The sequence below is a fragment of the Theropithecus gelada genome, chromosome 5 (genome assembly GCF_003255815.1).
Source record: "Theropithecus gelada isolate Dixy chromosome 5, Tgel_1.0, whole genome shotgun sequence".
Taxonomy (NCBI): domain Eukaryota; kingdom Metazoa; phylum Chordata; class Mammalia; order Primates; family Cercopithecidae; genus Theropithecus; species Theropithecus gelada.
The window spans coordinates 59,217,327-59,241,202 of NC_037672.1; the positions used below are offsets into that span (position 1 = coordinate 59,217,327).

Here is a 23,876-nt window from a genome sequence, read left to right on the forward strand (position 1 = left end):
ACTCAGCCCAACGTCTTCTATTTCCGTTCATTATCACCCATCTTCCACAGCCTTCAGATCTGTCATAATCTGATCACATGATTTTTTTTTTTCAGATGGAATCTCGCTCTGTCACCCAGGCTGCAGTACAGTGGCGTGATCTTGGTGCATTGCAACTTCTGCCTCCTGGGTCCAAGCAATTCTCGTGCCTCAGCCTCCCAAGTAGCTGGGATTACAGGCATGCGCCGTCACACCCGGTTAATTTTTGCATTTTTGGTAGAGGCGGGGTTTCATCATGTTGGTCAGGCTGGTCTCGAACTCCTGACCTCAAGTGATCTGCCTGCCTCAGCCTCCCAAAGTGCTGGGATAACAGGTGTGAGCCACTGCGCCTAGCCTCACATGAAATTCTTTATGGTATCCTATTGTTCTCAAGATCAATTCTCTCTCTCTAGCATTATATACAGGTTGAGTATCCCTTATCCAAACTGCTTGAGTTCAGAGTGTTTTAGATTTTATATTTTTTCAAATTTTGGAATATTTGCCATATACTTACTGGTTGAACATCCCTAATTCAAAAATCTGAAATCCAAAATGCTCCAGTGAGCATTTCCTTGAGCATCATGTGGATGCTCAGAAAATTTCAAATTTTAGAACATTTCAGATTTTCAGATTCAGGATACTCAACCTGTATGAGTCCCTTCCAGACCTGGCTCCTTGCCTGTTTTACTCCCTTCATTTTACCCCCACAGCCCCCCGCCCCGAAGCCAAACCAAACCACTTGCTCCTGCTTGAACACACACAGCCTTCACACCTCCATACCTTGCTCACAGCAGTCCCTCCTTCATGAGCTCATGCTTCAGGTGCTCCTGTAGTACCTGGGTCTCTCCTTCAGAGTCCCTGTCATCCAGTAATGATTTGTTCAGTGTTTACCTAGAGATTACCCACAAGTAAAGGGGCTACACCTGTCTTGTCTGGACCTGGATAAGAGCAGTTTTGATTGGGTTAGCTATGAGGGAGAAAGACCAAATCCTGATTGAGTGGGTTTAAGAGAGAATGGAAAGAGAACTGCAACCAGTGATTAGAGACAATATTCAGTAAGTTTCACTGTAAAGGGGAACAGGGAAATGGAATAGGATCCAGATGGGGAAGTGGGGTCAAGAGAGGTTTTTAAATTTTGCTTTTTAACATAAGAGAAATAACAGCATGGCTGTAGGCTCGTGGGAATAATGTAAGTATGTGGAGCAGTGTTGATGATACAGATGGGAATTTCTGAGTAATGTATGAGTAGGATGAGTGGATATGATGCACAAGGGAAGGGCCAGACTTAAAGAGAGTGTGGCTTGGCCATGTGCAGTCATGTAGCGATCATAGAGTACCCAGGCTCAAATGCTGGATGGTAGGTAGAGGTGGCGGAGCCTGGGGAAGTTCTGATATTCTTACTGAAATCAGAAGCAAAGTTACCAGGTGAGTAGGGGAGGGAGGTGTCAGGGGTGAGGTGATTGGAGCAGGTGTGAGGTCAATGTCTAGGACAGAGGGACCGCATATGGATCAGGGAAATGTAATATGGTTGCTGGGTAATATTAAAGCCCAAATGAGGTTAGTGGTCATGATTTTAAAGTGAGACCAATCAACATGGTTGAGTGTTTTTCTCTGGTTGAGTTAGTTGCACAGATGCCAGCTGAGGATACATGGAAACACAGACAGACAAAATCCCTGCCCTCATGGAGATTATGTTTCAGTAAGGGCAGATAGCACTGGACCAATAGTTCCTTATTTAATAACAACATGATGATTGCTGTATTGGTCAACACAGAGGGTAACAGAGCATCTAACAGGGGTGCCTGTCTGAAGTGAGCCATGTATATACTGAATGAAGTCCTGGAACGATCGAAAATCTTGCCTTCTTTTTTGTTTGAATTGCAAACTGTGTGGTGCAGTAGCAGAGCAGTAACAACATATGCTATAATTTTGTGTTTCTTAGTGATCTGCTATGACTTTCATGCTTATTGCTATATAAGCTGTAAATCAACCAGGAAAAGTAGCAGTTGCCCAGTATGTGAGAACCATGTAAATGGACCTAACCCAAGGCAGGAAGGACACTTGAGGAAAGTAAGCAGTATGTATAAAAGGCATGAAATATATCCACTCTCTCTCCTGTTCTATCCCTTTGTCATTTAATCTTCCTAGATGTGGGCAGTTGCTTAAAGATTCATGCTGTGGGATGAGAGAACATATCTTTCTGCGGCTCATATGCAGCACAATAGATGGTGGCTTAGTGGAGAGAGGTAGATGGCAGAGAGGAGCTGCTGGTTATTTTAAGTATAATAGAATTTAGAAGATTTTAATAGTAAGAAGAAACCCTTTGCTTCTCAGCTTGCAGTCTCTAACACCCTTGAAAATGTTCTGATTTTGAAAGAATACGTGGAAATCACCTCTGAATCTTGAACCTTGTATACCCAAACTTTTCAAGGGAAGATGTAAGATTTAACTGAGGTTCTTTGTGGTGCTATTCCATGAGATAAGTAGCCGTAGAGGTGCTTGCCCTGTCACTGGCAGCCCTTAATCAGACACACACACGTGCGCGTGCACACACACACACACACACACACATTCATTCCCTCTCTCTGTCTCTCTGATCTGGCTGGTCAGAGAAACACTCGGACTCTGGGCCAGCAGCATTAGCACCTGCCACAAGCTCGTTAGAAATACAAGTTGAGGTCAGGCGCGATGGCTCATGCCTGTAATCCCAGCACTTTTGGAGGCCAAGGTGGACAGCTCACAAGGTCAGGAGTTCGAGACCAGCCTGGCCAACATGGTGAAACCCAGTCTCTACTAAAAATACAAAAATTAGCTGGACATGGTGGCACATGCCTGTAATCCCAGCTACTCAGGAGGCTGGGGTGAGAGAATGGCTTGAATCCTGGAGGCGGAGGTTGCAATAAGCTGAGATCACACCATTGCTTGTACTTCACCCTGGGCAACAGAGCAAGACTACATCTCAAAAAAAAAAAAAAAATTATGTATATAAAGTTAGTTGGTCCCTCCCCAGACCTATTGAATCAGAATCTCTTGGGCTGGGGTCCAAACTTTACTAAGATCCCCTTCCTTAGATTGTATCCTGGCTCTATCACTGTCAAGTTTTCTTCATCTATAAGATGGAGATCATAATGGTACCTACCCCCTACCTACACTTGTGGTGAGTATTAAATGAGTTACTGTGTATCAAGTGCTTAAAGAGGGCCTGGCACATAGAAAGCTCTTAGTCAATGGTAGCTCTTATTGTTATAGGGCACATGAAAATGTGAGAATCAGTGATGCTATTGATCTCACACCATAGTCCTTTGTTTCCAGCTTATTTATGAAATAATATCAGAAATAAATTATTCCTGCTTCTGCAGCTCCCCATGAAACTAGAGAGGTGTGAAGAAGCAAGGACAGCTGCAGTCAAACCCAGAGAATGAACAAGGCTTGGTTTCAAGAAGAGCTTTCCTAAGAATTTAGAGATTCTCTACCTTGTCACTATTGACATGTTTGACATTTAGGGCTGGATTGTTTTTGTTTTTGTTTTTGGTTTTTTGGTTTTTTTTTTGTTTTGTTTTGTTTTTTTTGAGATGGAGTCTCGCTCTGTCGCCCAGGCAGGAGTGCAGTGGCCGGATCTCAGCTCACTGCAAGCTCCGCCTCCCGGGTTCACGCCATTCTCCGGCCTCAGCCTCCCGAGTAGCTGGGACTACAGGCGCCCGCCACCTCGCCCGGCTAGTTTTTTGTATTTCTTAATAGAGACGGGGTTTCACCGTGTTAGCCAGGATGGTCTCGATCTCCTGACCTCGTGATCCACCCGTCTCGGCCTCCCAAAGTGCTGGGATTACAGGCTTGAGCCACCGCGCCCGGCCTTTTGTTTTTTTTAAGGCAAGGTCTTACTTTATCACCCAGGCCAGAGAACAGTGGTGCGATCTTGGCTCACTGCAGCCTCCACCTCCTGGGCTCAAAAGATCTTGCTACCTCAGCCCCACAAGTAGCTGGAACTACAGGCACATGCTACCACGCTTGGCTAATTTTTTGTAGATACAGTGTTTTGCCTTGTCATCCAGGCTGGTCTCAAACTTCTGAGCTCAGGTTATCCACCTACCTTGGCCTTCCAAAGTGCTGGGATTACAGGCGTGAGCCACCGTGCCGTCCTGGATATTCTGTACATAGGCAGTTTCCGTGCATTGTAGGATGCTGAGCAGCATACCTGGCTTCCACCCACTAGATGCCAGTAACATCCTTCAAGTTTTGGGTTGCAACGCTCAATAATGTCTGAAAACATTGCCAAATGTAGGGGGTCAGAGTGGGGAGGGGAGGCAAAATCTCTACCTCCTCATCAGAACCACAAGTTTATAGTGATGAAAAGTGTGGGTGTCTTCAGAGGGGGTTATCAGGGAGGGGACCTTTTCAGAAACAGAGCATGGCATTCATGCATGGGGCAATAATATGTGCCAATGCTTACTGCTTGTCAGGCACAGTTCCAATTTTGCATGCAGTACCTCTTTTAATCTTTACAACAAACCTAGGGGCAGGTACTATTTTCCCTACTTTATACATGAAGAAACCAAGCTTTAGAGAAATTGTCACAGTGGTAAGTGATTTAACAGGGATTCAGTCCCAGGGCCATTTTAGCCATTACGCTGTATTGCTGAGCCCTACATATATGTGCTTCTCTCTCTCTCTCTCTCTCTCGTTTTTTCTCTCTCTCTCATTTTCTCTCTCCCTCTCTCATTCTCTCTCCCTCCCTCCCTCCCTCCCTCTCTCCCTCTCCATCAATGGGGCTGTAGGCCTTTCCCTATCTATCTTCAGAACCTGGGAAGGACTAGAGAGGAGAAACAGTCACTAATTGGCCAGAGCCCAGAACTGACTTTCAAAACACTTGAGCTGACTACAAAAGCAGACATGAAAGCACAGTGTCTTCTTCCATGTTCTCTCTCCTCACCCCAGGTGTCACCCTCTCCCAAGAAGCCTTCACCCTGTGTTGGCTTCCCCCTCCTCTCCTCAGTTCCCTGGGGGAAAATCGCTCCCCACTGCACACCCTGAGCCACAGTCCAGCACCCAGATATCAAAGACTCTGCAGCTGAGAGACTAGGGGGCAGTTCTCACCATCAAAGGGAGCTGGTGGGGAGGTGGGGCAGGTGGAGTGTGAACAGGACCCTGAGTTCACTGACAGGATGACATTGTCTCCTGATCCGAGGGTCACTTTGCATTTACTGAGGCCCTATGGAGAGTCAGCAACTGGCGGTGGGTTGTAGAGAGCAGTGCTCTCTGGATCTCATCTCTCTGTTTGTAAATTGAGAGGGTGGGGCCACATGGTGTCTAAGAGAGGGTGTACCTTACGAGGCAGGAGTTTCTCAGCCTGGTTTTGCATCAGAATCATCTGCTGAGAGAGAGATGCCTGCTGTCTGGCCCCCATTTCTGATGCAGTCGGATGTTTAAGATCTCAGGTGACTGCAGTCGCAGCCGGGGTGGAGAACCACTGCACTTGCCTGAAAGGGCTTGGGGTTGGACTGATCTGGTGTTGGAGTTCTGGCTTTATCACTTGGAAGTCCCAAGGCATTTATTTAATGTCTCTGGGTCTCAGTTTTGCAAATCTGTAAAATGGAAATTATGACATCTACCTCATAGGAGTAAAACAGGAAAATTAGGTACATTGGTAAAGTGACACCCAGGGCAGGCTGTCAGTGAGTCTCCACTCCCTTCTGACTTTCTGTTAGGCAGGGATGTTCCTCACCTGTTGATGGACACGTGGATTATTTCTGCCTTCTGGCTATTGTGAATAATACTGCTATGAACATGGATATCTAAGTATCTGTTTGAGTCCTATCACTGCTCTCAATTCTTTTGGGTAAACACCTAGAAGTGGAATTGCTAGAACAAATAAGTTTATGTTTAATGTTTCCTTCTGTCCATCACATCCTCTTTTCCACCCACAGGGCTTTGCATCTGTGAGTCCCTCTGCCTGATCTTGCCTCCTCTGAACCTTGCTCAGTTGACTTCTTATCGTTTAAGTGTTAGCCTAAATTCTTGCTTCTTCTGCAAAGCCTTCTCTGGTCCCCCAAACTAAATTACCCACTTTTTAATCTCGCTTATATTATTGCGTTCATTTTCTCTGTAACACTTTCCATACTTTGTCATTGTATAGCAAGTAACTTACTTTTCAAATTCCTGTTAAACTCCCGGTTCTGAGCTCAGTGGCTGGTACATAATAGCAGCTCAATGAAACTGTCTCATAAAGTCTCGGCTCTCCTGACACTCACGTTTATGACAAGCCGAGGCTGAATGGGATGCAGAATGATGGTGTAGGTACTACCGGCAAGGGAGTAACTTGGAAGGGGAGAAAGGAAAACCAGAGTTTTGACTTTCAGCTTGTGTTTTGATCTGGCTAAAAGGACGTGATTCATTCAAGTTCCTCCTGATAGGATGAACTCTGCTTCCAGGGCACAGGCAGTCAGCAGGGGCATTTAGAATGTGGGCCCTTCCTGCCTTAGATTGTATCCTGGCTCTATCACTGTCTAGTTTTCTTCATCTGTAAGATGGAGATCATAATGGTACCTACCCCCTACACTTGTGGTGAGTATTAAATGAGTTACCATGTATAAAGTGCTTAAAGAGGGCCTGGCACATAGAAAGCTCTCAGTCAATGGTAGCTCTTATTATTATTATTTATTAACGTTCACTCTGATGCTATAGAGATATAGATTATAAGCGAGGGTTAGAGAGCTCTGCCAAGTGCTTCCTTCTGTCGAGCACTCAGGGATGGCTCTTGAAGGGGGCTGTCCATCTCTGTCTCTGATCAGGTCCAGGATTAAGGGAGTTTTACTTTTTGCTTTTTAGCATCCTTCTAGGACTGTTCTCTGTCATATAGTTAGGAGGGGGTCACTACAATCATTATCAAAACAGTGTACCAAACAGGGAAATCAGGACAGATAGGAGGTTGTGTCTTCCACACAGAAGCCAAAGGAGCTCTGGACTCTGCTCTGGCTCTGCCTCTTCCCATCCCTGGCTGCTCGAGCTTGGGTTTGTGATCCAAGCATGGGCAACAAGGTACTTCTGCCATGGAATCCTGGGTGGTCTTGATAGCTTCAGGCATAGGTGTAGGGTCATATAGAGGTTCTTCTTGGCCTCTGTGGAAGATTCAAGGGTCCAAGTTATGACACATGTCTGGTGGTGGCAAGTATCCAGGAGTGGTGATGCCTGTGGGAGCATCCTAGGCCAATGGTTGGTTTTTGATTGCTTTGTTCTGTTTTGGGATGGGTCTATTTTATTTTACAGTAAGAAAATATATATAGTAACAAAATCCAATAGGAATTCAGTAATTGTTTCTTTAAATAATGCATTTTTGAGCTCTAACTCATACTGTACAACTCACCTATTTAAGGTATACAAGTCATTTGTTTTTAGTATATTTGCAGAATTGTGCAACTATCCCTAAAATAAATTTTAAAACATTTTTATTCATAGAACCCATTAGCAGTCAGTCGCCTCTTCCCCTTGCCTCCACTCCCTACCCCATGCAACACCAGCCTGTTTACTTTCCCTATAGATGATAAACTATTCTGCAATCAGGATTTAAGATGTACCTTCCTTCCATGAATGAAAGGTTCCTGCTTATGTTTTGTATTCAGGTTATCTATTGTTGCATAACAAATGACCCCCAAATTTAGCAGTGTAAAACAAAACATATTTATTTTCTTACAGTTTTTGTGGGGCAGGAGTCCAGGTACAGCTTAGCTGGATCCTCTGCCCCGAGATCTCTCACGAGGCTGCAGTGTGTTGGTCAGGGCTACGATCTTGCTTGAAGGCTCGACTGAGGAAGGATCTGCTTCCAAGCTCACTCATGTAGTTGTTGGTAGAATTTGGTTCCTTGAGAGCTGTTGGACTGGGGGCCTCATTTCCTTACTGACTGTTGGCTGGAGGAATCCTCAATTCTTTGCCATGTGGGCCTCCCCAACATGGCAGCTTGCTTTATCAAAGCCAGCTCAAGAGAGAATCTGCTAGCAAAACAGAAGTCACAATATTTTGTACACTAATCATGGAACTGACATTCCCTCAATATTGCTATATTCTTTTGGTTAGAAGCAAGTTACTAATAGGGAAGAGACTACACAAGGCCATGCATGCCAGAAGGTGGGGAGCACATGGACCGTCTTGGAGGTGGCATAGCCTGTCCTGCAGGACCATCCCTGAGTTCTCTAGGCTGCTCCATATATTTTTTAATTCCTGCTTTTGTTTTTGTTTTTGGCTTGAGCTAACCAGAATCAATGACTCTTTGCATCCACACTGCCATACTTGTTTGTTGCTTATGATTCTGTCATCTTGTGATTCTGGTTTCTATTGATTTAGCACCTTTCTCTGTGAGGTATGAGTTACTTGGTAAAGTATTTGGCATTACCCATTACTCCTTTTATCCCCTCAAAGTCACCAGTTCTGTGTCTGAATATTTCATTACCTCAGAACCAGCTGGTAAGCATCCATCTGAACACTTGTTTGAATATGAGTCTTCACAAAGATCATAGAAGAAAAATTAAGAACAGAATTAGCACTGTCAAAATAGGAAAACTGAATCCTGTTAATGGGAGAGCCCATAAATCCTCACATTCATCCCAGAATGTGTTTTTGTGGTTTTTCCTCATTTAAGTCATGACCAGAGGGTTGGTTTCTTCCCCAGAGCTTCAGCAGAATTTAAGCATCAGAAATCCAGTGCAAGCTAGTTTAAGCAAGAAAATGAAGTCTGTTGGCTCTGCTAACTAGGACATACTGTGGAGGCTCCCAGGATCAAAAGAAGAATGACAGAGCTCCTAGGTCAGCAACCAGTGACTCAAGACAGGTTTAGCTCTTGTGGGCATCTTCATTGTCTTCATGTCTCACTTTCTTGGCCTCAAGATTTGCTGTTGTAATCAGGTTTTCTCAGCTTGGTAATATGTAATGTTTGGTAAACCCTAGCTTAGACTTTGAGCCAGAAGAGAGAAAATCATTGGTTCAGGTGTTTATTCTCATGTCCCGGAAGACAGGGCACTATGCTAGGCAAGGGCCAGGTCACATGGCCAAATTCCAGTTGTTAGAAGAAGGACCATGGGAAACCAACAGCCACTACTGCACAGTACAGGCGCTGCTGTGAACCATTGTCGGTGCCATAGGGATAGACAGAGAACCATGCAAATGACCCCTAAATTATTGGAGATTCCCAAAAGGACAAGACAATGTCAGTGGTAAAGGCCTGACTGGCAAATGTAGATTAGAGTGATCCTATTTTAGACAATTGTTTTCATGGAGTCTTGGAATTAATTTTATTGCACCCAAGGTCCAGCCTACTGGTGAAATAGAATCACACTGAATTTTTTTATTCTAGATTTTACTTGTTTCCTGACTACCTGATAGTTAAAACAGAGACAAGAAGGCCAGGGATGACAAGGAAAATGACTGTCCATTTCATGGACTCATGACCAAGGTTAAATTACAGTAACAAAGGAGGCCAGAGCTTTTTATTTGCTGCTGCTTTCTGTGATTTGTGGGCAGATTGTTGTTTGTTTTTTGCTTTTAACCTTTCAAGTAAGGAATGATTTGTCATGTTCATGAAACCCACATATATTCAGGGATCGCTTATTCTTACAGTTAAGGGTAAATCTTGTTTTTAGAACCAAATCAATATAGATTGAGATCAAGATTGGTCAAACACTACTGGAAGATGTAATATTGTGCTCTCTTTAAATATGTTTATTGACACCAATAATGGGCACTGCCACTTAGAAATATGCTCTTCATATATCTCTCACCCTTTAATGGGTGCCAATTAAGTGGTGACGTAGAGCTCAATCTCCGCCCTGCCGAGAGTGTACGTGTGAGATTGAATTGCGAATGTACATTGACATGGTTGTGACTTTGCATCAAGACTGGCAAGAAACATTAGCAAATAAAAGATTTGCTGTAGGGAAAAATATTCAAAGGTCAAAGTTTGCTGAAGAAAGTTCTTTGCTTATGCATGGTACTGGGATGCTACAAATCAAAAAGGCTGCCTCCTCTCAAGTTATTGATTCTTCATGTCGCAGATTTCTCCCCTGACACCATTTCACATGTGTCCCTGTTCAGGAGAGAAAAAACATGGGGGGTGTTTGAAAGTTCGGGGACCATTGCTGATGTTTTCCCTGCTTGTGTCTTGCAGCCTACTTCTGCTTCCTCCTGGCCGCTCTGGGTGTGACAGCTGGTGCCCATCGCTTGTGGAGCCACAGGTCCTACAAGGCCAAGCTGCCTCTGAGGATATTTCTGGCTGTCGCCAACTCCATGGCTTTCCAGGTGAGGATGGAGGGTCCTCTCTGTGTTGGGGGACCCAGTGCAGATGGCAGTATGGGAGGAGGGGAAAGATGGGCTGACACCCCTCCATCCCCATCCTAGACTCAGTGTTCAGGCCCCAAGCACGCCCAGTCTGTCCCAAGTTTTTATCTCTTTGTAGCTTTTAGATACAGTTAAATGTCCCCTGGGGGGTTTTGTGCCCTAAGGCATGCTGAACTACTGAGGGGAAGGGAGACTCCTCTATCCAGAGCCCATGCTGTGAACATACCCTGAAAGCCTCAACATTTGTCCAGCCCTAACCAGGGGCCAAGTTCTGTGATAAGCACACTGGTATGCATATAGTATTTGATCCACACAGTAGCCCTGTGAGCTAGATGCTACACATCTCCATTTTACAGATGAGGAGAATGAGGTTCAGTGACGTAAAAGAACCTGCCCAAATCATATACCTAAAAAATAGTACATTCAGGGCTAGACGAATGCAGGCCAGCCTGACTCCAAGTTATTGCTCTTCCAAAACCTAGTCCTGAGGTAGCCCTGCGAGGTCCTGGTGGAAAGACTATTGCATCTGAAGTTTGAAGACTCAGGGATTTTACTCTGATGGGTGCTAGCTGTGAATCACTTCCTCAACTTCAGTTTCTTTATCCATAAAAATAAGAACAAAACTTCATTCTCAGGGTTGTTATAAACTCAATGAAAACTGCAAGGGGCTATAAAAATGTAAGAGACGGTCATCACTGTACTAGGATTGGGCCATATTCTTTAGGACTATTCCAGTCCTAGGCCATTCCCCACCTCCTTGGGTACTTTCCTTGGGTACTTTTGGTTTGGTCATGGATCTCTGTTTTCCCAATTCCTAATCTGAGTGAGAACAACTTGTTTTCAAAATTTCTGCCCACATATGAGTGTAGATGATTCTGGGCCCCGTGCATTTTCACTCACTGGGAAGGAATCGTGATTGCCAAAAGTGCTCTAGAGTCCAGGGAAACAGGTGACCCAGGAGCTTCCCTGTGGCCCTCAGACACACAGCTCACGTGGCCACGTCTGCCATGGGCTTCCCACTCCTACGAGACAACCTGATGTGAAATATTTCTCTAAGTGCTCTTGTAGCTCAGAATTCATTTCCTTATTTTAGGCTTCTCTCATACAGTTTGACTTTTCATAAGGTAAATAGGATATAACACAATAGGTCAATTAGGGAACACAATTGGTGATGTGTATATATACTGCTTGTAATTCAAGCACAGTCAGGAATTAGTACTGAGGTTCTAGGAAATAAGCTATTAAGCATAAGGGAGCAGTTGGCAGCTTCCTGGTTCCATGTCCATGTGTTCACCACTGGCAGTGTGAACTATGCTGTACTTTATTTTGACTTCAACCATCTTATTTCAGTGTTGTGCTTTCAAAATAATAATTGACTTAGGCCTTAGATGACGTTCAGGACCTAACTTGATAATTTTCATTTCTTGTGTTCAAGCAATCCTTTCTTAATAGCCTCCAATGACACACTCATGTAGTTATAAAACATTTCATTATTGGACTTTTTTTCCAAGATAAGGAACTTGTAGCTGAAGCTTAAAACTCTGATTTTTTTTCTCATGAAACTATTTGTTTATAACTCAAAATTTGAAAACCTAAGTTTTCTTAACAAAACACCACGTAACAGAATATTAGACTGTGATTTAAAATTTATTTTAAGGAGAAAGTACACTGTAGATGGAAGTACCCAGGTCCTAGAATAAATTCTTGGCTCTGCCATTTGCTAGATGTGAGCCTTTCTGCAAGTATCAGTTCCTTTATCTGCAAGGGGGCGATAATAATATTTGCCTCACAGAGTTGCTGGGAAGATAAAATAATGAATAAAAAGTACCAAGCTTATGGTAGCACCTGGTGAATATTGTTCTCACTTTCTCTTTTATGAGAATTGATATATTGTTTAATTGGTTTCTGTATGCTAATGTCTGTCATATAGAAAACAATACATGATTGTTAGGTAAATTAAAAAAATGAACAGCTTTAAAATGTGGTGTTAGAAACCATCAAATTTGAACTATGCATACTCTTTCAAGGCCCACATTTGTAGTGGATTTTTAAAATTCATTCAACAAATACTTATTGAGCACCTACTATGTGGCAGGCACTGAGAAGGCACAGTGAGAATAACAATGAGCAAAGAGTCACAAGCCTCGCCTTCATGGAGCTTTTCTGTCTAGCAGGATATTAGAATCCCCACAGTTTCCCAGTGGAAATTTCAGTGTTTCATGGGCCTGGGGTTTTATAGCAATGTCACGTAGACCTAGGTGGAAGATACCTCTGTAAGATCAGCATAGGGCCAGTTTCCATAACATGCAGAACTGTGTCAGTGGGAGAGCACCAGAACAGAACTAGAACTAGTCAGTGTCTAGAACAGTTTCTTTAAACCACTTAACCCTGTGAGGAGAACAGCCTGGGGAAGTGAAAAAATGCTATGATCTGCCAGTGTAGGGTGGTGACTTATAACCCTGACTTAATGCAGTTGTTGATTTAGTTGCCCTTTGATAATCCATGGGTTTTTAAAAATAGTTTCAAAGATTCTCTCTCTTCTCTCCTTCAACAGAATGGTCATGCCATTGGCCAAAATGGACAAGTCATGCCATAGCTGTCTCTGTTTGGGAGCAGCAGGGCTTTTGCTAGATGCTACAAACAAGACCTTGAGCATTAAGAACAGTGTTCTTAAAGTTGAGACTTAAACATTTTAAACTCCTTTTCTTTTTCTTCTATAGAAGATGTATGTGTGGGGCTGAGAGGCAACAGTAGGAAAGGTGGAGATACTTTTAGTCTAAAAAGATGATGATGGGCTGGGCGTGATGGCTCATGCCTGTAATCCCAGTACCTTGGGAGACCAAGGCGAGTGGATCACCTGAGATCAGGAGTTCAAGAGCAGCCTGGCCAACATGGCAAAACCTCGTCTCTACTAAATACAAAAGTTAGCCGGGCATGGTGGTGCATGCCTGTAGTCCCAGCTACTTGGGAGGCTGAGACAGGAGAATCACTTGAACTCAGGAGGCAGAGGTTGCAGTGAGATGAGATCATGCCACTGCACTCCAGCCTGGGTGATAGAGTGAGACTCCATCTCAAAAAAAAAAAAAAAAAAGATGATGATGAGGCAGGAATGCCTGACAAGGAGCTATATAAAATCCTCTGTCCCCTCTGAACCCTTGTATTCAGCAAAGATCCCCTGAGTTCCTCTCTGGTCTATCCTCCTTCCTTGCCAGTAGGATGAAGTCAACCTAAAGACTGCTTGCAACTTCCTTATAATTTGCTCCAAGTCAAAGATGGACCCAGGTGACATATTCCTGTTCTCCAAGAGTTAAGTTTTCACAGGCAAGAGCCAGGATTCGGATTTGTGCTGTCACGCTCATGCATCTGCTCCTGCTGGCTGCATCTGGGTCTCTCACGGACCCAGTCCAATCAAAAGCACCTACTAGAGGCTTCAGCCCACTCCCTCATGGCTCATATTTCCTCATCAAGTCATGGTAATGAGGCATTGGATTGAGAGCTGGAAGAGAACTAAAGGGATTTAGCTTAAATTGTGTATTTTGCAGAGGAGTAAACAGAGAATACCAGTGACTTCTCAAAGTTCACACAGCTAATTAGTGGATAGACTGAAAGCCCACTCTCCTGATTCAGGCCACCCATTAGATATTCTTATATGCTGTCCTACAGCGTGATTTCTAAACAATACAGAATTGAGTCTTTTTTTTTTTTTAATCCTCTCTGACAGTCTGTCTTTTAATTGGTGTATTTAGACCATTCACACTTAATTATTGATATAGTTGGAGTAATATCTACCAAGTTACCAATTATTGATATAGTTGGATCAATATCTACCAAGTTTCTGTTTTCCGTTTGCTGCCCTTTTTCTTACTTTTAATTTGTGTATTCTACTCTTTTTCTATTTTTATGTGGTTTCAATGCACCATTTTGTATAAGTCTATTTTCTCTCCTCTCTTTTTTTTTTTTTTTTTTTTTGAGACGGAGTCTCGCTCTGTCGCCCAGGCAGGAGTGCAGTGGCCAGATCTCAGCTCACTGCAAGCTCCGCCTCCTGGGTTTACGCCATTCTCCTGCCTCAGCCTCCCAAGTAACTGGGACTACAGGTGCCCGCCACATCGCCCGGCTAGTTTTTTTGTATTTTTTTAGTAGAGACGGGGTTTCACCGTGTTAGCCAGGATGGTCTCGATCTCCTGACCTCATGATCCACCCGTCTTGGCCTCCCAAAGTGCTGGGATTACAGGCTTGAGCCACCGCGCCCAGCGTCTCCTCTCTTAACATATCAATTATACTTCTTTTTAAAAAATTTTTATGGATTGCCCTAGAATTTGTAATACACACTTACAGCTAATCTAAACCCACTTTCAAATAACAACTATACCACTTCATAATAGTATCTGTAGTAACACAAGGACCTTATAACAGTCTATTCCCAATTTCTCCCTCCTGTCTTTTAAGACATTGTTGTCATTCATTTTACGTATCCATAAGCTATAATCACTAAACAAATTGTTACTATTCTTATTTTGAACAAATTGTTATGTGTTAGATTAAGAATAAGGAAAATAAAAGTTTCTATTTTACCTTCACTTATGTGGATCCGGGTTTCTGATATAATTTTCCTTCTCTCTGAAGAACTCCTTTTACCATTTTCTGCAAGGCAAGTATACTGATGACAAATTCCCTCAATTTTGGTTTGTCTGAGAATGTCTTTTTTTTTTTTTTTTTTTTTTTTTTTTTTTTTTTTTTTTTTTTTTTTAGAGATAGGATCTCACTCTGTCACCCAGGCTGGAGTGCAGTGGAGCAATCATGGCTCACTGCAGCCTTGAACTCCTGGGCTTAACCACCCCTCCCACCTCAGCCTCCCTAGTAGCTAGGACTACAGGCACATAGCACCACACCCAGCTTGAGAAAGTCTTTATTTCTACTTCATTTTCAAAGAGTAATTTTGCTGAGTACAGAATTCTAGGTGGGTGGATTTTTCTGTTTTAATATTTAAATATTTTATTTCACTTTCTTCTTGCTTGCACGGTTTCTGAAGAGAAACCTAGTATAATTCTTCTCCTCTCTCCTCTATAGGTAAGGAGGGATTTTTTCTGCTCTGGCTTCTTTCAAGATTTTCTCTTTGTCTTTGATTTTCTGCAGTTTGAATATGATAATACCTAAGTACCAGCCAGGCATGGTATAAACCCTAAGTGTAGGGTTTTTTGGTGTGTATCCTATTTGGGGTTTTCTGAGTTTCCTGGATCTATGGTTTGGTGCTTGTCACTAGTTCGGAAAATTCTCAGCCATTATTACTTAAATATCTTCTTTTTCTTTTTTATCTTTTTTGAGATGGAGTCCCACTCAGTTGCACATGCTGGAGTGCAGTGGTGTGATCTTGACTCACTGCAACCTCTGCCTCCCAGGTTCAAGCGATTCTCTTGCCTCAGCCTCCCAAGTAGCTGGGATTACAGGTGTGCGCCACCACACCCAACTTATTTTTCCATTTTTAGTAAAGACAAGGTTTCACCATGTTGACCAGGCTGGTCTCGAACTCCTGTCATCAAGTGATCCACCTGCCTAGGCCTTCCAGAGTGCTGGGATTGGGCCAGGCGTGGTGGCTCAAGCCTGTAATCCCAGCAGTTTGGGAGGCTGAGGCCAGTGGATTACGAGGTCAAGAGGTCGAGACCATCCTGGTCAACATGGTGAAACCCCGTGTCTACTAAAAATACAAAAATTAGCCAGGCATGGTGGTGCACACCTGTAGTCCCAGCTACCTGAGAGGCTGAGGCAGGAGAATTGCTTGAATCTGAGAGGCGGAGGTTGCAGTAAGCTGAGATCATGCCACTGCACTCCAGCCTAGTGACAGAGCAAGACTCTGTCCCAAAAAAATAAAATAAAATACAAAGTGCTGGGATTACAGGCATGAGCCATTGGGCCATTGCACTCCAGCCTGGGGAACAAGATTGAAACTGTCTCAAAAAAAAAAAAAATTAGCCAGGCATGGTGGCACGTGCCTGTAGTCCCAGCTACTTGGGAGGCTGAGACATGATAATCGCTTGAACCTGGGAGGCTGAGGTTGCAGTGAGTTGAGATTGTGCCACTGCCCTCCAGCCTGGGCGACAGAGCAAGACTCCGTCTCAAAAAAAAAATAAAAGTCATTGATAATGCCCCTACAAAGTAGGTACTATTATTTTCCTCATTTGATAGGCTAGAAAACAGAAAAATGGTTATATAACCTGTCCAAGGACATTCGGATTTATGTGACAGTTTTATGTGACAGAAGAGGGGTTGAAATGTAAGCATCTGGACTCCAGAAGTCACCCTGTTACTGCTGTGCTGTAATGCAATAGTCCTCAGCCTTTGTGGCACTAGGGACCAGTTTCATGAAAGACAATTTTTCCATAGATGGTGGGGTGTGGGGATGGTTTCAAGATGATTCAAATACATAACATTCATCATTAGATTCTTATACCAGTCCGTGGCCCGGGGGTTGTGGACCCTGCTCTAATGCCTCTCCCATTTATCCTTTCATTCAGCAAATACATGTGTTAAGCATTGTTTCAGGCACAGGAGAACAAGACAGACAAGGTCCCTGTCCTCATAACGTGTATACTACAGTAGGAGAGAGCGCAAATGAACATGTGAGCAAATGAACAAACAAATGTATTCAGAGAGAGAAGAATATAAAGAATTAAACAGAGTAACGTCACATGGAGGGCACCTTTAGAAAGTGTGGTCAGAGAAGACCTTGCTGAGGAGGTGGCATTAGTGCTGAGACCTGAAGGAGAGGAGGTTAGAGGGAGAGCATCCAGAGGGAGGAGTCAAAGCAAATGTAGGAACTAGGATGCTGTGTTCAAGGAGCAGAAAGATGGCCAGCATGGCTGGTCCATGTGAGTGCAAGGCCAGAGTGGGGGACGGGGGCCACATCAGTGCAGGGCTTTATCAGGCAGAGTTCAGATATTGTTCTACATATCACGGGAAGGCACTGCCAGGTCTTAGGCAGGGAGTGACATGGCCTCATGCATTTCCATGGCTTGAGTAAGCCTCAGACCACAGTCAGGAGACCCCAAAGAGTTTGTGCCAGGTTCAGGATCATAGGCCATCCCCCAAGGCTGGGTCTCTGTGGGGTGTGCCTGTCAAGGAGGGAGACTTGTATGCGAGGCAGCATCCTCAAGTACAGCTCGTGCTGTTAGCAGCAGCATGCAGTGGCAGTTGTGTAGAAGAGAACAAAGCACCAGAACTTTAGTGCAGCTCAGGAATCCTTAACCTTATGTGGCTCTCTGTGGCTTCTAAGTCTCCCTTCAGAAATCCTGTGTCAGTATTGCCACCTTTCCTAGCCATGAGCCCAAGCTTCAGAAGTGGTCCTGACCCGGATGTCCTGACAGGTTTTCCTGGTGTGATTTTGGAAGGTGATTTGCACATCATGCCTCACATTGTCTTCTTCCACAGCATTTCACCGTCCTAGGCACATTTGGGACATTTGGAAGTCATGTGCAAAGAGCAAATAGCTTGGTGGTCTCTAAGCAATGATGCCGTACGGTGATTTATCAGTTCATTAAAGCATTGTCATTCCATGCATGCTGCATTGTAACCCCTTCCATCACGCGGAATACTCCGACAGCCAAAGTGGTGCAGGTGGGAGGTGGCCTAGCGAGTGAGTGAGAGAGCAAGGAAGAGAGAGAGAAAGGAAACCAGGAAACTCTCCAGAGGCTGCTGAGTGGGGTACGGCATTTTCTTTCTGCACTTACCTGGTGGGATTAATTATACTTTCTACCAACAAAAATGAACCGATTTTTAAGGTGGAAAATAAAAAGTGAACCGATTTTTAAGGTGGAAAATAAAATTTCCCTACCCCTAAGATGCCTTACTTGCTTATTTGTTGGGGATCTAGGTCAGTGAAAGTAGGTGACATGAGAGAAATCACCTAAGAAAATGAACCTCAAGGGGATGAAAATGTGACAGTCTGAGCAAGAGGGTGATTAGACAGATGGACAGACCAACCAACGGGGCTGGTCTGTTTCTCACAGCACCATCTCCAGATACGCTGGGAACTCTTTAATGCAGACCGTACCTGCTTTGTACAATGGGTATATTTCTAACCACTTTAAGGCGATTAGATTTTTGTAAACCAAAAAAACCACAATACTTTAAAGAGTTTTTATTTAAAGAAATATTTGGTTGAGATAATTTTTATAAACAAATACTATCAGATTTTATGTTAATTTAGCCTGGCATCTGTATTGGAAGAAAGATACTGTTGTTGAAAGTGAACTCCGCATGCTGTCCTGTCAATTGGGAATCTATTTGGAAACACATTTTCAAGCTTTGTGTTTCATTCTGTCTGCTCTTCCTGAAGATCTTCAGAAGTGCTGCACGCAGTGAACCTCCTTCATCATGTATTTTCTCCCAACCTTTCTTTGTCTTGGAACCACAGAAGGTTAGAGCTGGGATCACAGGCGGTTAGAATTGGGGAACCTTAGAAGCCACGAGTCTAATTCTTTTCCAACAGCTGAATAAACTAAGGACCAAATGTCTGAGCTTATTTTGTTTATTTTTCCCAAACCATCTCCAAAAATGTTTATGGACATTGAAGAACACTGTATTGCAATGCAATTCTTTGACAGGTCATTTCTCCCTGTACCTGTCACTAGCCATTTGGGCTGAGACAGCACAATGTCATTGCATATTCTTTATTCCATTGCTAGCCTGCCAGACACTCTTACGTTGCTGCTTTCTAGATTTCCCAACCCACTGATTATTTTGCATTTTGGATGATTTCTCCCCCAGCTGCCTTCATTTGCATTTTTCCGAAATCAAAACTCATTGTGATAATTTCTATTCATACTTCTAACCTCTTTAGATCCATCTGTGTTATTCCTCTGTCCTCAATGATGTCTGCAGCACCTCCTAATTTAGTACCAATCAGAAATGTTATTAACAAAATGTGTAAGCTTTGTTCCCAGACATTAATGAAGATATGAAATGAAACAGATCTAACAGACACAGTGAGGCCTTCTGTTAGTGGCCTCTTCCCCACCCCCTTATTAGATATTGAACTGTTTTTCATCATTGGTCCTTATTTATCAAAGTTCAGGCTTTTCAATCATCGTGTTCCAATTCCTGTTAATGCCAGCCAGCGCTCTTGTCACAGGATTATCTCAGGAATGCCGCCTCAATGCCGTATCAAGCTCCAAAGATACATGTCTACAGAAGTCATTGAATCAGCAGTTTTAATTAATGATAATATTTATGGAGTTTCAGATGCCAAATGGAAATTTCTAGCTTTGTTTTTAAAAACTCTTTTAGAAGGCAGAAACATTTGATTATTTTTACCTTCTTCCATTTGAATCTTTCATAGCGTTTCATGTAAATCTGCTGTTTAATTACCATTACATTTAAAAGTGCGTAAGCCACTACGTGCTTGTGAGGAACACAAGTAATATCTAAGAAGTGGCCCTTGGATGAGGAGCTTATAATCTGAAAGAGCTGGCTAGACTTGTGTGCAATAAAGACTCTTATAAAAAGACAACGTGGAGTTAAATTGCTCAAAAGTGTCACACTGACTCTTAGGGCTGCAGAAATTTGAATATGGGCTAGGATCGTTGGACAAAGCCTACTGCAGAAGGGGAGATTTGAGCTGCACGTGAAAAGGATTTGTCTAGGCAGAGAAGAAAAGGAGGGTAGGGACACATCTGAGCAAAGGTAGGGAGAGAGGAATGATTAGAATATACTGTAGGAGGTCACAGCATAGTTAGAAAATCACCCAGATTGAAGAAGTAAGCTGACAGGGTATAGTGTGTTACAAATCTGGCTACCTGTGTGACGTGTCTCATTGGATGTCTCTTAGGCTTCTCAAACTCAGCATGCCCCAATTCAAAGTTGTGACTCTACCTTCTCCCCGAAACTGTTCTTCTGTTCTTCTCCTAGCTTTCCCACCAGAAGTCTGGGTGTCGTCCATGATTTCTCCATTTCCCTAATTATCCCTCACCAATTTTTAAGCCAATCCCTTCAGTTCTACCACTAAATTACATCTTTAGTCTGCACACTTCTCATTTTTACCACCTTTTAGTTCAAGATCAACTTTTTCCTAGGCTACTGCAAAAGCCTCCTGAACTGGTCTTCCTGATTCAATGCTTGCCCCTCTCTATATTGCAGCCAGAGAGAGCTTATTGGAAATTAAACTACTCTCCAGCAAAATAAATAAATAAATATTTCAGTGGCTTAGCATTGTATTTGGAATGAAATCCAACCTCATTATTATGTTCTATGGGGCCCTGCGTGATCAGGGCCTTGCACACCAGTTCTCCGTGTCCACCCCAAGTTGGTGTACTTCAGTGTAATTCTGACTATAACCACCCAGGGTGAACATCAGATCCCACAAGTTAAAGGCTGAGTGCTCCACATGGCTGCCCCCGCTTCAGACGCCTGCTGCAAGGGTTGCAGGACAGTAGTGGGGTCCCCAGGCTACCTGTACTTCTGAATGACCAGTGGTAAGTTTGGGGTTTCCACAATCTCCTTAGGTTTGATAATTCACTGAAACAACACACAGAACTCAAGAAAGTGCTATACTTACAATTACAGTTAACCCTTGAACAGAATGGGTTTGAACTGTGCAGCTTCACTTAAACGCGTGGATTTTCTTCTGCCTCTGCCACCTCTGAGACAGCAGGACCAGCCCCTCTTCCTGTCAGCCTACATTCAATGCGAAGATGATGACGATGAAGACCTTTATGATGACCCACTTCCACTTAATGAATAGGAAATATATTTTCTCTTCTTATGATTTTCTTTTTTTTTTCCCTGGATCTGCAAAGAGTTATTGATTCAAAGTTGCCACATGGTGGGGGTACAAACATTCATCAGTCACTGTGCATGCAATTGGTGACATTTTCATGTGGAGGCAATTACCACCACAGATATCTTCTTTCATTAAAAAATAAAGTAAAATTTTCAAAGCCTCTTACAGGCCAAAGGGCTAAGGACAAGATCCTCACTCAAATACTCAAGAGTTTTCCTGAGGAAAACTCAGGAGTTGGAAACAGCCTTGAACATTTTCTCACTGGCCACAGCAAATAACGCTAAAGTCATAGAGCTTTGGCACCGACAACATCAACATCTGCACAGAAAAGTGGCCCCTCTGCCCAGCAGAAGGGAACATGATGCCTGTGGGAGCCGCGGGGAAGCATCTGAGAACTCCAGGGCCTGGAGTCAGCACAGAGCTGCTAAGCACGGTGTGGGCTTGTGTTAAACTGAAAAGGTGGGGAGTGGAGATTTGGGGTGACCAGTGGTTCCCACCACAGCCAGAGGCAGCAGACTCAGAACTGTGGGACCCAACATGCCTGGGTGGACAGTGGACAGAGGACGGTGGCAGAGGCGCCTGTGGCTAGGCTGCTGCCCATGCTCTGGAGGTTGCCTCGGACCCGAGACCCCAGGACAGCAGTAGCAGAGTGTGAGATGGGCCATCCCAGCAGCCAGACCCTGCATAGGGTGCCACGCACCCTGCCCTCCACATCCCGTCTTATGACTGGAGGACGCCTCTGTGTCCTGGACGATGGACATCAAAGCTGTGTCCGGCCAGTGTGTGCAATATCCAGAGGAAAAGGACTCTTCCCAAATGGAATCCTCCTCAGGGATGTGGCAGGGCTGTGTCTATACAGCCTCTGCCCTCAGCCCCCTCAGCCTTCCCATGCACCCAGGAGGACCTCTGTGTCTGTCTGGGGGACCCCTAGCACTCGAAGAGAACCAGAGGCTCTGGCTGGAACACCCCCAAGCATGCTCTGGACAATACCCAGCAAGCTCAGACATGGGCCTGCCTCTCACCCCAGGGGTGTTCCAACACAGGGCCCTGTAGAACATAATAATGGGGTTGGATTTCATTCTAAATATAATGCTAAGCCACTGATTTATTTATTTATTTTGCTGGAGAGTAGTTTAATTTCCAATAAGCTCTCTCTGGCTACAATATAGAGAGGGGCAAGCATTGAATCAGGAAGACCAGTTCAGGAGGCTTTTGCAGTAGCCTAGGAAAAAAGTTGATCTTGAACTAAAAGGTGGTAAAAATGAGAAGTGTGCAGATTCAAGATATAATTTAGTGGTAGAACTGAAGGCATTGGCTTAAGGATTGGTGAGGGATAATTACGGAAATAGGGACACCCAATGAGAGATGTCACACCAGCATCTCCCAGGAAGAGGCCAGCCTAGAAGCTAGGCACGCAGATCCCACTGTTGGGCAAGGTCAGAGGCACCAGAGCCGAGTATCAGGAGGCACTCATTCTGCAGGCCCTTGAGATGCCAACTCTGGCCAGAAAACCCAGAGCACAGGTGCCACTGCATCCCTACAATCGGGAGCAGAGCAGACTCAGCCCTGCCCTCTGTGCCCACCCCACTGGGCAGCAGAGGCCATCCCCATCCTACCAGGGTGTCTGATCAGGGTCACACTGAGTCCAAAGTCTCTTCTCCCAGGACTTTCAGGGTCTCCTGATACCGGGTCTCCTGATACCAGGTCTCCTCCTCACTGCCCCAGCCCCAGCCCCAGCCTTGAGGCTTGCCTGGGCCCGCCCTGGCACGTGGATCCTACTTATCCCCAGCTGCAGCCTCTCCCCCACAGAAGCCGTCTTGTGAGCTGAGGCAGATCTGAGAGGCTGGGACCAGGACTTGAATAAGATTGGAGAAGGTTCCTGAGGGCTGCTGTTCCTCAGCGGACTGGAGTTTGCCTTCTGGTGTGTTTATGAACACATCTCAGGTTCAGGCTGGGTGGTTTTTGAGAGGAAGTGGGAAAAGACATTTGCCTTTTCCATCACCTTAAAATCACCGGAGACCCAGCCCTTGGGTGTGAAATCCACTGTGGCCGCCCCCAGCAGTGGTGAGCCAAGTGTCGGCCTGGCTGCCCTGAGAGCCCCACACAGCCGCTGATGGAGAGCCTGACACGGGTTACTGCCTCTCCACTCAGGGGCTGCGATGCCTGCTCTCCACATAGGGAGAACAGACGCCAGCCGGCAGCCACACATCTGTTTCCTCCCTGGCCAGCTCAGAAGTGCTTTGGCCGTGGTGGGGTGTGTTGCATGGAGCGCTGGCTTCTCAGGGTGGTAGGTGAAGGGTCCCAGGAACTAAGAAAAGGCCATTGTGTAGGTAGCATGGTGCTAGGACAAGCCTGGTACGAGATGAGGTCTGAGACACATGATGCTATAATAAAGAATATATCTGGTCTTCATGCCTGGATGGCAGGTCCACCAGCACCTGCAGCAGGCACAGACCAAGAGCTGCATGGGCAGCTCTCAGCAGGAAGTAGGTGGTCCTGAGGGCACTGCCCTTGTCCTCATGAGTGCTCTGGATGCTTATGTCCTCAGGACCCGTGGCAGTGGTTGCAATAGAGCTGGGGCAGGTCCATCATGGCCTTGGTCAGCACGGACAGGAAGCCCAGAGTCTCCACAAACAGGGCCCAGTCGATGGACGGGTCCTCCTATCACTCAGGAAATTCCAGGAGTTTTTAAAGCTCTGTAGCAAGAACCAGACACAAAGACCAGATACATTCTTTATTATAGCATAATGTGTCTTAGACCTCATCTCGT

General features: G+C 44.6%; 1 protein-coding gene across 1 annotated transcript in view; it reads left to right on the top strand.

Moving 5' to 3' along the window:
* The window catches only part of SCD5 (stearoyl-CoA desaturase 5), a 169,032-nt gene that overhangs the window by 82,111 nt on the left and 63,045 nt on the right, over positions 1-23,876 (top strand). Inside the window, exon 2 of the mRNA XM_025385973.1 lies at positions 10,166-10,296. Coding sequence (XP_025241758.1) covers positions 10,166-10,296 — 131 coding nt within the window. The remainder of the gene's footprint in view (positions 1-10,165; positions 10,297-23,876) is intronic.